This window comes from Halictus rubicundus, chromosome 4 (assembly GCF_050948215.1).
Source record: "Halictus rubicundus isolate RS-2024b chromosome 4, iyHalRubi1_principal, whole genome shotgun sequence".
NCBI classification, from domain to species: domain Eukaryota; kingdom Metazoa; phylum Arthropoda; class Insecta; order Hymenoptera; family Halictidae; genus Halictus; species Halictus rubicundus.
The window spans coordinates 15238241-15252707 of record NC_135152.1 but is presented as its reverse complement, the minus strand read 5'-3'; the positions used below and the strand labels follow the sequence as shown (position 1 = coordinate 15252707).

Here is a 14467-nt window from a genome sequence, read left to right as displayed (position 1 = left end):
TGCGGGAAACGGCAAATAAGTAAAAATGTCTTCTTTTAATAATAAGTTGAATATAACGTGATAATATTCCTAAATTCTTCTGATATCTCTACAATTTCGTATTTTATCTGTCAGTTTTTGTTACTAATGCATAAAATTCGCAGTCCACTTATAATGAACATAATGGTGCAATTTATTTGATCGTCGATACGCGGGTTTCCTTGCATTACACAATCTCGCGCATGTTATGAATGCATAAAGATCCGCAGTCTATCAATGATATTTGCGCAAGCGTTCGAAGGAGCGTAAAGCGCGAAGTATGATTCACTAATTGATCATAGATAGGGTCGTCCGGCGATGTCGGCCAGAAATTAAGCCAGGATTAACAACCCGGGTTCTTTAGCACATGCGCCACGTTGAGCCACGAAAATGTCCCAAACGACGAGCAGGAAATGTCACGCTGCCAATTAGTGGAATGGTAATGTTCCAGAGAGACACGCGCGTCGCTCCTGACCCGAGACGCTATCAAATGTCAATCGTGGCGCTTTAAACCATCAATTTAACCATAATGGAGCTGCACCAGTGGTCCAAAATGTGAAACCAGTTCGCTCGTTTTATAAACTCTTTCTTCAATCGACATAAAAATCTAGAACCTTAATATTTCAATTATTCCAATAGCTAGATTGCATGAAACTTCATGTAACAACCTTGAACAAATTATAAAATACAAGCTTTAGCGGAGCTTCTGTAAATTTCCGTTTCATTTTTAAATTACCAATTTCATTTTATTCTACTCTGAAAATGCACTTTTGTAAAAACTCGTATGATTTGTTACCGCCGCGTACTCACTTGTATAGTGAAGTTCCTAGGATAAAAAAGGCTAAAAAATCTGGTTTTAAGTGTTCAAGATAATCCTTAAAGTAAGAAGCATAAATAAATGGCCTGACAAATATTGTGTTCCACCGTCTTCATTTTATTAATCCATTATCTCAGAAGTTTTGTTACTATGGATGCACAAAGACAAACTGTGATGTGAAACCCGTAACAACAAACGTAAAAATATACTACGGATGATTTATGTTAATAATCCCCTCGAGATAAAAACGAGATAAACGTTGCCATAAAATTTGTTTCATGCCATAAATGTATGGAACCTCGACAGGATGTTGAAGATTGATTACTGAAAACAAACGGACAACAATTCGAATGAACAATTACAAAATAAACCAAACAGAATACGAACGAACGAGTTAAAAATTCGGTTCCACTTTCGTGATTCCAAATATAAAAATGAAGCGAGACTTAAAGCTGGACGGAAGTTTGACTAACAAACAATATTAAACCACGAAGGCGCAATTAAGGGGGGCAAAGAAATACACACCGTGTTACATCGTGACATTTTAATCTCAACTTGAACCACAGGCTAACTTACTACTTCGCTATAAAAAGTGACACAAAACAACACTAGCTTTAATTACGGCATTTCGCTATAAAAAGTGTCGCAGGAGATCGATCAGCGAGTCATTTACACGTTTACACTTTCTACATTCTTTTTCTCGACGGAAAAGTTTTTCCTCGAAGCTCTACCTTGCGCACCGTCCTCCATCCTTTCACCCTTACTTTTTACACAACATCGTTTAGGTACGATTAGTTCGATCACAAATGTCGAATGGCACCGAGAGAGTTCCCGGGTGTGCCGTTTCTCTCGGATTGCGAAAACAAAATGGTGGAAACGTTCCTTCTCACGCTTCCAGCCTTCGCGCGATACGACACGGGGTCCTCTAGAAATTTATCGTAATGGCGGGGACGACTTTCTTCTTCTCGATTCTGTTGCTCGAACGTCAACGTTCGTTCTTACTATTTATTGACTCGTTTCTATAGAATTTTGGAACTCGCCGTTGCCACACGAAATGAACAATCAAGAGCACAGAACCGTTTCGAGATACCCAATTACACTGCACAACGAATCTTCCCTAACACGATCTCTAGTCGTAAAATAAACTTTCCGCGCGACTCGTAATAACTGTTGAATTACCGATTTTAGCCTGCGAACCTCGAATCCTTCGGCGTGTCCTTACAGTTTCAACTCTCGTCACTTGCGTTCGTGCTTCTCCTTCTAGTCGCACTCGAACGGGTTTTACGCAATGGCTTCTTTTTGACCAGCTGTTGCGTTATGTTTTCCAGTTTTGAGAACCGCGCACGACTGACCGTGCTCATTTCAGCGATGCTGGCGTTGGATGGTTTGGCCGTGTTGCGATTGATGGGGCAGATTGACAGGATGGGGGTGCGTCATCTGATGGAAACTCGTTGGCGAACCGACGCGCCTTGAAACGTGGACGTTGCCCGTTCTCGTCGGCGACGGGGTCTCGTCGCCGAGGACGTCGATCTCGTCGTCGTCGGAGTCCACGGGAGCGTCGCTGCTCGCTCGCGATTCCCGGCCGCCGCTCAGCGAGAAATCCACCGGTCTCTCTGCGAACAGATTCGGAAAAATGTTGTTAGGGCAAAAATAACATTGCGCTTAGTGTCCCTTCTCGAGAGATTTCTCGAGAAATTTTATAATTGATTATTTCTCATTTCTCGAGAAAAGTTTCCAGTATTTCTCGAGAAATTTAAATTTAGGAAAATTCTTATGAATCTCATTTATTTTATAACATATACATTCTTAAATTCTCGTAAATTCTTATTTAAAACTTTAGAAAAACTGAATACCGAATTGAGTAATGAGTTTCTTGTTGTTATCAAAGAAGAAATATTGAGTAATGAATATTGAATTGAGTAATGAGTTTCTTGTTGTTATCAAAGAAGAAATATTGAGTAATGAATATTGAATTGAGTAATGAGTTTCTTGTTGTTATCAAAGAAGAAATTTCTAAAAGAAGAGACGAGATTGTTGTCTCCCTTATAAAATATCTGCATAATCCAGAATCTCTGCAAAAAGATTCACAAGATAAATTTTTTTTTATTTAACATCTAAGGCAGATATGTATAAAATGGCAAAACAATTTCTAAGCAGACTTTTTGGAAAATATAACAATGATTCTTACGAAAATAGTGAAACACTTTCAGATTCTCGGAACGAGGAACTATCACTGGAAAAACAGTTGGAATTAGAAATTGCAGATAGCCTTCAAGAATTTAGTGTCAAGAGTTTAGCGGCAGAAGAAAATAAATTCCGTACTCTAACAAGGGAATTCCAAAATTTTGAGTCCACTGAAAAAAGGACACCCAATCTTCAGCAACTTTTGGATGTTCTGTACACGATAAAGCCAACATCCACACAAAATGAAAGACATTTTTCTACGGCTACAGATTTTGTTACAACAAAAAAGAAGTAGATTGTCTGATTCTACATTAGACGCATTATGCTTCTTGAGAAGTCATATCAAAACAAAAGCGTAATGTTTCACTTTATAAAATTTTGGTAAAGGTTTCCCAATATTTTTTTATTTTATTAAAAATTCTCGAGAATTATCGAGAAATGTAGTCTTATTTCTCATTTCTCGAGAAATGAAAAATATTGAGAAATCAGGAACACTAATTGCGCTTCTCATCGGTTCAACCCCTAGCGATAAGTTTTGCTTTACGGTTACCGGGGTCAGAACTTCTTTGACCTTCGCCACTTAGCGGGCTGGGAACCGTAGTGGTGTAAGTCCGAATTCTGATGATTTGAGTTAATATTGTTTTTCGAATCTTCAAGGCATCGTTTATTTGCGGAGAACGTTGCTTGATGGAGAACTTCATTCTTTACCCCCGCGAAATTTTTGGATGATCGAAATAACAACGCAACATTCCTGATATTTACTTGACAACTTTGCTCACTGGATAAAGTTCGCCCTTTAACCCTTTGCACTTCTACGTCGAGGCTGAGGCGACATTTAACAGGTGTTTACAAAATACCGGAGTGCAAAGCGTTAAAATATATTAGTCCGGTTCACCTCGGTTTGATTTAATTGTTTTCCTCGCCGAATTTTCTGTGCTATTATTTATTTAAATCCTCTTAACTGTTCAATTTGTCTATTTGATAAAGATTGTCTCATTAGAGGCAGTTACTAGTGGCAGCTGTAGTCTCATAATGAAATTTTTGTGGAGAAATATTGACCTTCCTAATTTTACATGCTTCTGTCGTACTGTACAAATATTTAAGAAAATATTTTAATAAATGTAATCTGAGAGTGCCTCGTTTTCAGTCAGTAGACGCTTAAGAAATGAGTCAATTCCATTACGTTCGAGTAAAGAACTCCGGGTCGGAAATGCCGGCATCTACATATACCGCTCCGGTGAGAGAAAATTGTGCAATCCGAAAATTGTAACCGTCGATTATAAAGTAACATAGAACGTTAGTTTCGAAATCACAGCAGCGCAGGATAGTTATTTAAATAACACGAAACGCGTAAACAGGGACCCGAACGAGGGAAATTTTGCCGCAGAATCGGTTAAAGCTTACAGTGCGAGTTCTACGCAGTAATTGCAGATAGTCGGTAGAATTTTAATAGTTTCGTAAATGGAGCACGAAACTTTAAATTGAATCTTATTTGGAAACTTCAGGATCGATATAATGACCCGGACTTTCATGTATGATTCGAATAAATTGTTGGACGTACTGCTTTCTCGGCGCTACCTATTTGGTCCTTAGTAATTCTAAAAATACGGTGATTTATTGGTCAATTTTTACATTGTTAAATCGATCTTTTATCACTTGCGTAAACATCTTTACATTAGGACTCGTGAAGAAGAGATTATGGTTGTTATTAGTCTACGGATCTCAATGTACTACCACTGGGGGAAAGTATTCGATCGAAATGTTGACTGTAGGAAAGTAAAATTTCTTTTAAAGCAATAATTGATAGATATCTGCGTTCCATGAAATTATAAAAACGAGCAAACTAGAGACAGAGATTTAATAGTTTATTGAAAACAGTGAAACAAGTGAGAAACACTTCATCATTACTGTTGCTGGACCAGGTATTTGAGAAAAATGTAGAATTTTAGAAAGGTCTTAGCATGATTTTTTCGTAATTTGAGTGAACGCCTAACCCCGTGTGCTATAACATCGAGTCAGACTTTTGAAGACTTCGCACAGGATCTAACTAAATATGTCATTGATTTAAGCCAAACTAAAATTCTACTTTGTTGTCAATGTATTGCCATTGGAGAATACGTACGCATACGATAAATATAAACTTTCTTCCTCTTCGAAGAAATTCACTTCAAAGTCCGAAGGACATTATCAAAAAGTGCCGGAAAGGTAATAACTTTCTTCTAAATGAAATGAAACAAAAGAATTTCATATCAACAACATTTTTGGAGGACGCAATTTTTAAAAGGGTAAAGAATTCTAACGGAGAAACAATATAAATTGTTTAAAACTATGCTGGATGCGTTTTTTGAGAGATGAACCAAGTCGAATGAACATTGGCTCTTTCAAATTTTATAACGAATCTGATTGTTAACTTCGAAAGTGGCTTAACTCCATTTTTGGTAAGAAAACGCATATTATTCACTTAATAATAGCTATTATATTAACAGGATCCGTAAATTTAACTCTTTTAGATACACTTAAGCGGTATCCTATACGGTATATTTTTAATTCTATTGAAACACAAATCCTTAAATGTCTCAATTTAAGTATAAGTGGACTTGGGCCATTTTCAAAATAAACGGCTCACACATTACCTACTGCTAATCGAAACGAATTGGCAATTGTTTAATTGAATTGGGTCGGATATGTGCCGATATACAAGTAAAGTCCTCGACGGGCCTCGGTGGCTAGGAATCGTGAATGTAGGTCTGTCCGAGCACTTAGCCGATAATTGACTAATTTTCTCGAAGACCGAATCGAGAAGACAAGAGGTAAGACGAGGGGGTGGCGCGAGACGTCGTGGCAAGAGGGCGAAGAAGCGAAAGAGAGACAGAGAGAAGGGGTGAGAGGAGAGAGGAACGAAGGGGTGCCGTAACTCTCCAGGGTTCCTTAGACGGTATCCGTTCGAGTCTCTAGACGACGACGACGAGGACGACGACGACGGCGAGGCGGTCTCATCTTCTACGCGCTTTCCACCCCTTACAACCCCCTTCTTCCCGGCTGCCAAGGAGATGTCTACTAACTTCGTTAGCCCTTCCTACCGAACGAAGCCATCTTGGCTACCGAGACGAGGAACTTGCCGAAGGTTACGAGCAGATGCGCCGCAGCTCGGGAATTACTCGAGATCGTGTCCTCGCTGGTTACAACCGACGATCATTTACGGATGGTAGTTGAAGAAGAAGAAAGTTCAACTCCTTTGCCGGCGAGGGGAGGGGCTAGGGGAACGGGGGGGCTACAATTATTTTTGTCTTTTACTCGAACGCTTTCACTGCTGTCTTATATTAGACGTCCCGTTATTCAATGGCGTTCTTCAAACCGGCACACAGCTCTGTCGAATCCTGAGGAATGAATGAGATTTTTCTGCACGTTTCTTTTCGCGCGACGCCAACAGAGAATAGCGTGTTCGATATCTTGGAAAAATGTGGAACTATTTTTTCGATACGCTATCCTATTGGAATCTATTACTCGCGGCACTTTTTTTTTTTGAAGTTGTATTATAAGTTATCATGACAATGAAGGAACGTTGTTGGAAATAATAGTTTTGAATGGAAATAATAAAATGTGAGAATAAAGGTTTTTCGGTGATGGAATCGTATATTTTGTTTATCGATATAATAAATACGGTTTTTAGGCATCTCTGGAAAAAATGGGTGAAAAATGAAGCTGAAGAATTTAAGAATATTGTTACATTATTTTCCAGTTGTTCTTACTATTATTGAATTATTTCCATTTCTTAAGAATAAATAAATACCGAATACTATTCATTTAATGGAATTGGAACAACATTATTGTTCTACAGCAAAGGATTAAGAAACTTCGTTACAGGAAAATTTGACTTTCAAATAATATATCATTTCATTTATTCCGAAGATGATTAATTGAAACAGGTAGTATAGTTTTAATGCGAAATCGGAAATCTTTGGAAATGGAAGTCATCGATGATAATTCTATGACGTTAAAATAAAGAATTACATTACAGAATCGACATGTACATCTGGAATAAATTATTGTTTTAACATTTCTTTGAAGAACCCATATTTAGAACTTGAAGTAAATCTCTCGAGAATTTGGAAATGTCGCATTATGGTAAAAACGGTAATCGAATCACGTCGTTAAAATTCATCACGAAAATCTGTAGTAACCCAATAGCGGCGACTGATGGGATCAAGCGATTTTCTATAAAATTCTCATTCGAAGGCCGTGCTCAAAATTTAATGGTCGATTAATCCCCCAAAATACGAAGTCCATGTAAAATGATGAAATTTTGTGTGCTCGAATGATTACAAAAATTCTACTCGTCATGTGTGTTATTTTAATCATTTTCAATCACTTCAAATAAGAATAACAGTAGCAATTTGGAATGACACAATCGTAAAGTAAAATTCCAAACTTTTAAATCTTTTCGTTATGTTTCAATTATTAGTTGCATGTAAAAGTTTCAGTCTTCTTCAAAATTTTCTTTCATTTATACTTTTATTTTATTTACATGTATATTATGAGATATGTTACCAGAATAATGAAGTTAGATATTTGAAAAAACTGAAGATCATTAGTATAATTATTTATAAATCGTTATGCTTGGACGATTACAAAAAAAAAACAGCTAAAACTTTCGCATACGCCTAATATTTAATAAAATGCTAGTGTTCGGCGTTAAGTGCTGTAAATTATTTCTCATGTGATCTAACGATCGTGAGATTATTCCAATAATGAAAACGACTAAAGATCTGCGCGATTAATTATCCGACTTAAGGTGAGGTACTCGTCGCGATATTGTAAGCGATAACGCCGTTAAACCGGATACGAATTGCGGGGTATCGTACGGCAAAAAGCGATCATTATCCAGGCAACCGGTAGTTAATCATTCTAGTCCCAGGCGGGCTCGGTTATGGTCTGGTTAGTTAACTAAAGTTGCGTAATTTATTGTCAGCCGAATTTTGGTTGCATTATATGGTCCATTAGCATGATAACCTGGGGAACTATTTGACGTACACCGAAATTCCGACGCTGCTCGGCCGCGCTCCAATGCAAATTGATAATCACAATTACGAAGTTTATACTAATAACGATTTAATTGCGATACACAAGCCGCGATCTACTTTTCACAATTATTATTATATAGTCTCCCGCATCCGCTCACTCGGTGAACGATCGAACGGCCGAAAGTAAAAATGTATAAGTTGTTGATCATGCAATCGTATGTTTCTCTAACGAATGGCAGAATTTGTCTGATTAGTTTGTCAGTACAGGACGTTCGAGAAGACTGTGCCACAATCTACGGTTGTATTGTTTACAAGTACGACAAGTATTTGAGTTTCAATATGTATAAAAAACGAGTTTTTCAACGAACATTCAATGAAGAACCTTCTAATAAAATAAACCACAATTAGTAATTAATACTAATGTGGTACAGATAATTTGATTCAATATTAATTTGAAACAAGAAGTAGGCTAAAAGCATCCATTTTGCAAGGGTTGAACTATGTTCATGAACAAAAGTGTAATGAACTGAACGCCTCACAGTTGGATTATGGATAAGGAAAAACCATATTTTTGACGTAATTTACGAACATTCGAATGGAGAGAATAATTATTTAGTTTATTTTTTAACGTGCGATTTTGAAAGGCGATTTCTTCTACAACGAAATAAATGATCAAAAAATAAATGTCATACAGAAAAGATATGAAATAATTCTCGAGCAAGTACTGAAAATGTATATTTGTAATGTAGTAGATTACAGTGAATACATGGTACGAAATGATGGACATAAATTTTATTATTAATGGGTAAAATATTAATTTTAAGCTTTCGTTCGATAATCATTGTTCCGAGGGAAAATCGAACGGGGAAAAAGGTATCGCGGGCGGAGAACCAATATGAAAATTTTGCGCCCGCTTCTTTTTTTTTTGTGCCCTGTCGAAATTACAAAATATGATTTATGGATAATTGATTATGCAGGACAGATCGTGCTGTTAATCCAAGCTAATTGATGTGGAGGAACGCGCGTGGGCGCGTGTGCACGCTGTTTATCGAAAAGTCGATACACGTGTTTAGCGGTAATTACGCATTGTGACGCGGATCCGAAATTGCATAGGTTCTGCAATTGCAATTAAACGCTTGCATTACCGAGGCGACGGGCGAAAATTTTAAGCGTCATCGAGTTTATAATAGAAGGCTAACTTCCGTTTTATCAACTATTGGCTTCCTCGGAAATTACGATCGCGTGTTCCGCGTCTCTGATCGCATAACACGAAAGATTTCGTTATCATTAACTCCCGGAAGAATTTCATTGTCAATCAAGCGTAATATTATACGTTTCTACGTTATCACTGCCTCGTCACTCGCGCACGTTCGTTGCACAATTCTTTATTGAAATGTGGAAATCACTATTTAGGACTCGGTACTCGGTACTCGGTGCGAATTACTTTCAAATTTACAACATCAATTTAAAATTATACATTTCGCACTTGAGAAAATTTCGATTAAAAAGTTTCTCTAACATTTTTCATTTAAGAAATTATGGATATTTATTGCGAAGGTAATACTCAACTTCTATTAAATATTATACTACATTTCTAAGTGTAGGTGCACTTAGAAACACAATAGGTACAATAGGTACACTTTTCTTTAACTAATGACATAATTGAAACTGGAAGAATTGATCTTCTTGTTTCATTTTTAACCTCCATACGCTGCTCAGACATATTTAGTTACACTAAATATCTTTTCGTAGTTTCCATTAATTTTCATTTCACTTTTTAACTTAACCGACGCTATTTTATTTTCAATAGTACATTTTGAACAAACGCATCAGAAAATAGGTGAGTATCTTCACTCGAGAAGCGTACGGGGTTTAAAAATGGCGGCGGAGTTGGCGAGCGGCTCTCACAAAAGTGACATTAATTTCTTAAAAAGTCAGTATCGAGCATAGCTGGACATACTAAATTACTGATAAATACGCCAAATATTTTGACCCACAACTTCTCGTTTTATAATAAGCTTGGTAACACGTTAATTAGTAAATAAACGAAGCGAAGGAACACTGTACGGTAAAAGTAGCGCCGAAGAACGAGGTTCAGCGAGTAAGCGTTGCTATTTAGCTCGGTCTGGTCAGATTAAAATAGCGAATCATTACAAAAATTAATGGTACAATAAAATCATCTACGTTTTGCATGTGTTATTTTATTTCCGACTGTGAGGAGGGCGTAGGAGTCCGTTTCATAGGAATCTTTTTAAACGCGCTCGGCAATGAAAGTTTTTAATGCTTCGACGTATGTGGATACAGAAAAAAAGATGAAAAGAAGACGGCGAACAATGTTTTACTCACCGGCGGGTGACGTGACGGAAACAGATTGACCAGTACACGGCTGATTGGAATTCTGATTGCTGTTGCTGCCCGCGCTGGTGCTCAATTTCCTCAATTGTTTCTTGTGCTTCATTCGTCGGTTTTGAAACCACGTTTTCACTTGGGTCTCCGAGAGGTGAAGAGCCGCCGCAAGCTCGACCCTTTCCGGCGTGCTTAGGTACCTCTGCACCTCGAATCTTGCTTCCAAACCCGCTAATTGTTGATCGCTGAACACCTAAATACGGAACAAGGGAATAGAGCCTCGAAATAGCCGCCCTCTTAATCGTATCTTCGTTTACAATGGACAATCGTTAGAGCCTCCGAGGGAACGTCGCGTGTCTCGGCATGCAAATCTCTTCAAGGCTAACTAATTTAAGGATTTCAAATCAAGGACGAAAGCGATGGCTTCGAACTTTAAAATGCATCTAGGTTTATTGTTGTACGATTTTTTTTTAACGAATTGAGTGTTTCAATACTCTTTGGATATACCGTACTATCTGCATATTTTTAGTGAAGTATTATATTTGTTCACGGGCCAAATCGGCTGGCCATCTTTCGGGTTTTCTGACGCTTCACTGCGAAAGCATTTCGTTGACCTTTACACTCGGAACTAGTTTCACTTCGAAGACCAACAATTTAACTGAATCAGAAATTTCATCCGACCGAAAACATTTAGTAAACAAGAAAGAGTGAAATCCAGCACATTTTCTGTAATTTTTTAGCAACTTATAGGGGAAAACGGACGTAATCATGTGAAAATTATTTCGAATTACGGCGTGGTAAACTTCAGTGGCGTCTCAGAGTCGCCATTCGAGCGCAAAGGATTAACTCTCCACGAATGAGAAAAATGGAAAGAACTTTGAAAAATGAACGTGTACTGTTTTATCAGTTTTCTTTACTTCTTATTCGGTGGAGTTCATCGGTTAAGCAAATGAAGGGTTCATATGCCAATGATCACATATATAATAGACATTATTTTTATCCTCCCTTGGTTAATCTATTTAAACTATTACGGTACAACTAATCGGAAACTGTAATTAACTTTATGGTTTTTCTGAAAAAGTCGTTCTTGAGGAGAATAATGAATGAAATTCAGATTAACACATTTATGGCGTTATTCTAGTATTAAACGCTATAGTTTATGCATCTTGTATTATTAATGTTCTGAAACTAATTAAAACGAACGTTCGTTATGGTATTGTTTAAATTAAAATTAATAGAAAGGGTAAAACAGCGAGAACGGAGTACAAAAAATAGAGAAAGTTTTTTCGCAAAAAATTGTAAACGAATTATTTCGTTTGTGGAGAGAATTTTCTCGAAATTATTATTGTTATACACATCTTTGTATAATTAGCAAAGTACAATTCTTAAGAAAAGGAGAACGTATCTACGCTACGTTATTATTAAAAATCCGCTTTCCTTGAAATGGCTGTATTGCAGAACTAAATAAATCCTTATTGACGTCAGGTCATCCGTCCGCAGTTATGTCAATAACTCTTAATTTATTTATCATTGATTTTCAAGCGAGATTATAGGCGTAATTTCTGTTTGCGAGAGTGACAACCTACTAAAAATGAATTGAATAACTAACAATAAGACAAGAAACAAGAAGTTTTCAAAAGGAAGATGGCGTTATGCACACTCGAATATTCAAATCATGGCTTTATAATAAAGCTATTGATGTTAATTGGCATGTACAGCTAATATTGAATATTGAAATGATATTTAAAGCTGCTTTGCACAAATAAAAAGATAATAAGTAAAATTCAATGAAAATAAATGGTCCTTGTAGAAAAATGATCCTTTCACGTGATTTTACGTTGATGTACTTGATATAACTAGCTGTTACATTTTGACAATAAAAATTTTGTGCAACATAAAATAAAAAGAAGCTGTGCGTTTCCTAAGTATTTGAACAAATTGTTAATTTCCTTATGTCTGTTGGAAATTATTATCTCTCTCGTTTACAATAATTTCGGGCGTTAGCAGAGGACGAACATATTTTGTGCGTATCATGCAAATTTCGCCTATCTCGTTCATAGAAGCGATCAATGTTATTAGTAACGATTGTTAATAACTTGATAACGAAGTTCTCACCTTACACAATACTCCAGTTGATTTCAGAATTAATAACCCGATATTCAGTGGCATTCATTTTAATCTAAATATTTTCTTTGGATACGGCGAGTTTCATCAATATTAAAACAGTGAACAGATTAGAAGAGTCTAACCGGTAAAACAAGAAAAAACATGTAACTCCTATTCATAATTGAAAAAAATCGTAAGACGAACGGTGCACCCTTGAGACACTGACTCTGACAAGTATTTCAAAATTGATTACCCAAGGCTGAATTTTTAGGTACCAGTCACTTTCATCCTTTATCGTTTACTTTCCAGAATTCGAAAGCAGCTATGAAAAATATGAAACAGAGACAATCTAACGTTTGAAATGAGGGTATTGTTTACGTTCAAGCGAGAAAAATTGAAACTGAGTACGCTGACTATTGCAACAACGTCTGAGCAGTGTAGTATCAAAAACTTGCAGTGTCTATTTCTGAAAACTGATGCGATATTAATTGCAGTCTGTTTCTATTACAATTAGTATCACGCTTCCCAAACATATGTTTCCCTTTTCACTTCGAATATTGAAAAACTAAAATTCATAAATATCTCCATACTGTACTACGCGTATTATGGTATAATTTGTGACACCGCATAACATCGATCACACAGAAAAAAATCGGGCGTCGACCCTGAAGGGTTACTTCAAATATCGAAGACTCCGTCTAGCCTAAATCGCCAGCAAGTGACCACCCCATCGATAAACCACACAGAGAAATAGGATCATCATCCAGTGACCCACTGTTAGGCCTGTCCGAGGTGCAATAAATCGCTCACCGTTCGCGCTTTCCGTCGTCGGCAGTGCTTCAAGGCCGCGAGTTCACTGACCCCCGGCACAACCCCAACCCCCATCGCGGTGTTACCAAAAAGGGGGCCCAAGAAAAAGGCCGCGGTGGGTGGTGCCGATGGGTAACCAGGCAGTAAACTGGCGAATTGCTGGTAATGGGGGTGCTGGACTCCGTGGCTCGACGACAGGTGTTGATGATGGAGCTGATGATGCGAATGAGGGGGCACGGTGCCGCGGCTGAGGATGTCCTCGATCAGGAACGATGTCCTATTGGCTGAGGTACCATTCTGACCTGGCTGGGCCTGCTGCTGCTGACAGGTCGACTGCATCTTCACGGGACACTTGTTTTACTGCCGTCGGTGGTGGATGGTCGTTACATTCTTCAACAATCCCTTTCTATCACTCAACACGCAACACGGGTCCTCCGTTTGTATACTCTCTTCACGGTTTGGCCCCGAAAAACTTCTTCTTTTTAAATCTCTTTTTGCGTTCAAAGTTCCGAAAACGCGGTTCCCGTAACAATCTTCTCTTCGGGTAGCTGCTGTTTAGGATCAACTTGTCACTGGCGTTGCTAACTGTTCACGTAAACCACCGAAGATGTCTGTTGTTCGTCGAAGAGCATAGTTCTTCGAGCAAGAACGAAGAAGGATTAAAGCAGGTGCGTTAGGTCGCCGAAGACCGCACGGAAACGAAAAACTACCGTCGGCTACAGTCAAGTCAACGAGCTAGATTAATTGACTCCGAACTATCACGTACCCTAAGTATCTACGATTGACATAGGATCCGTCGAACTCCTCCAACGACCATGCAGCTTTCCCTAAGTTTCTCGAGCATCGTACAACAGCACGTTCGACGAAGAACGCTCCCCGATGTTCCTGCTGACATCCAATCCGTCGAACAGCTTTTAAACATTCAGATTCCCCGCACAATGTTCACGAGGCACAAGAAGAAGAGGGAAATCTCTGCCTCGTACGTTCACCAGGGATCTAGTCACGAGGAGTCCACTTGGAGGGTGCGTTTCGAGGATGCGTATCGAGCGCACTCGTTGAGATTTCAGCGAAAGAATGTCGACGGACAAGTTCCGACCGCGGTCACCAAAGGTTGATGGAGTCTGTACCGGGCCGGGAAACCGGGCCGGAAGTCGCGTTCGTCGCG

General features: G+C 38.2%; 1 protein-coding gene across 1 annotated transcript; it reads right to left on the bottom strand.

The window, feature by feature from the left end:
• Positions 1-1948: 1948 nt before the first annotated feature.
• Bsh (brain-specific homeobox) lies at positions 1949-13642 on the bottom strand. The gene is made up of 3 exons (XM_076786133.1): positions 13303-13642; positions 10387-10639; positions 1949-2448 (listed from the first exon to the last, which is right to left on the bottom strand). The coding sequence occupies exons 1-3, from the start codon at positions 13639-13641 to the stop codon at positions 2198-2200; spliced, it is 843 nt and encodes a 280-aa protein (XP_076642248.1). The 5' UTR covers position 13642; the 3' UTR covers positions 1949-2197.
• Positions 13643-14467: the final 825 nt, after the last annotated feature.

Coding starts and splice junctions, on each gene's coding strand:
- Bsh (XM_076786133.1), bottom strand. CDS start 13,641: ATGCAGTCGACCTGTCAGCAGCAGCAGGCCCAGCCAGGTCAGAATGGT. Junction 10,640..13,302: donor GACGACGGAAAGCGCGAACG/GTGAGCGATTTA, acceptor TTCCGTATTTAG/GTGTTCAGCGATCAACAATT. Junction 2,449..10,386: donor TTCCGTCACGTCACCCGCCG/GTGAGTAAAACA, acceptor ATCTGTTCGCAG/AGAGACCGGTGGATTTCTCG.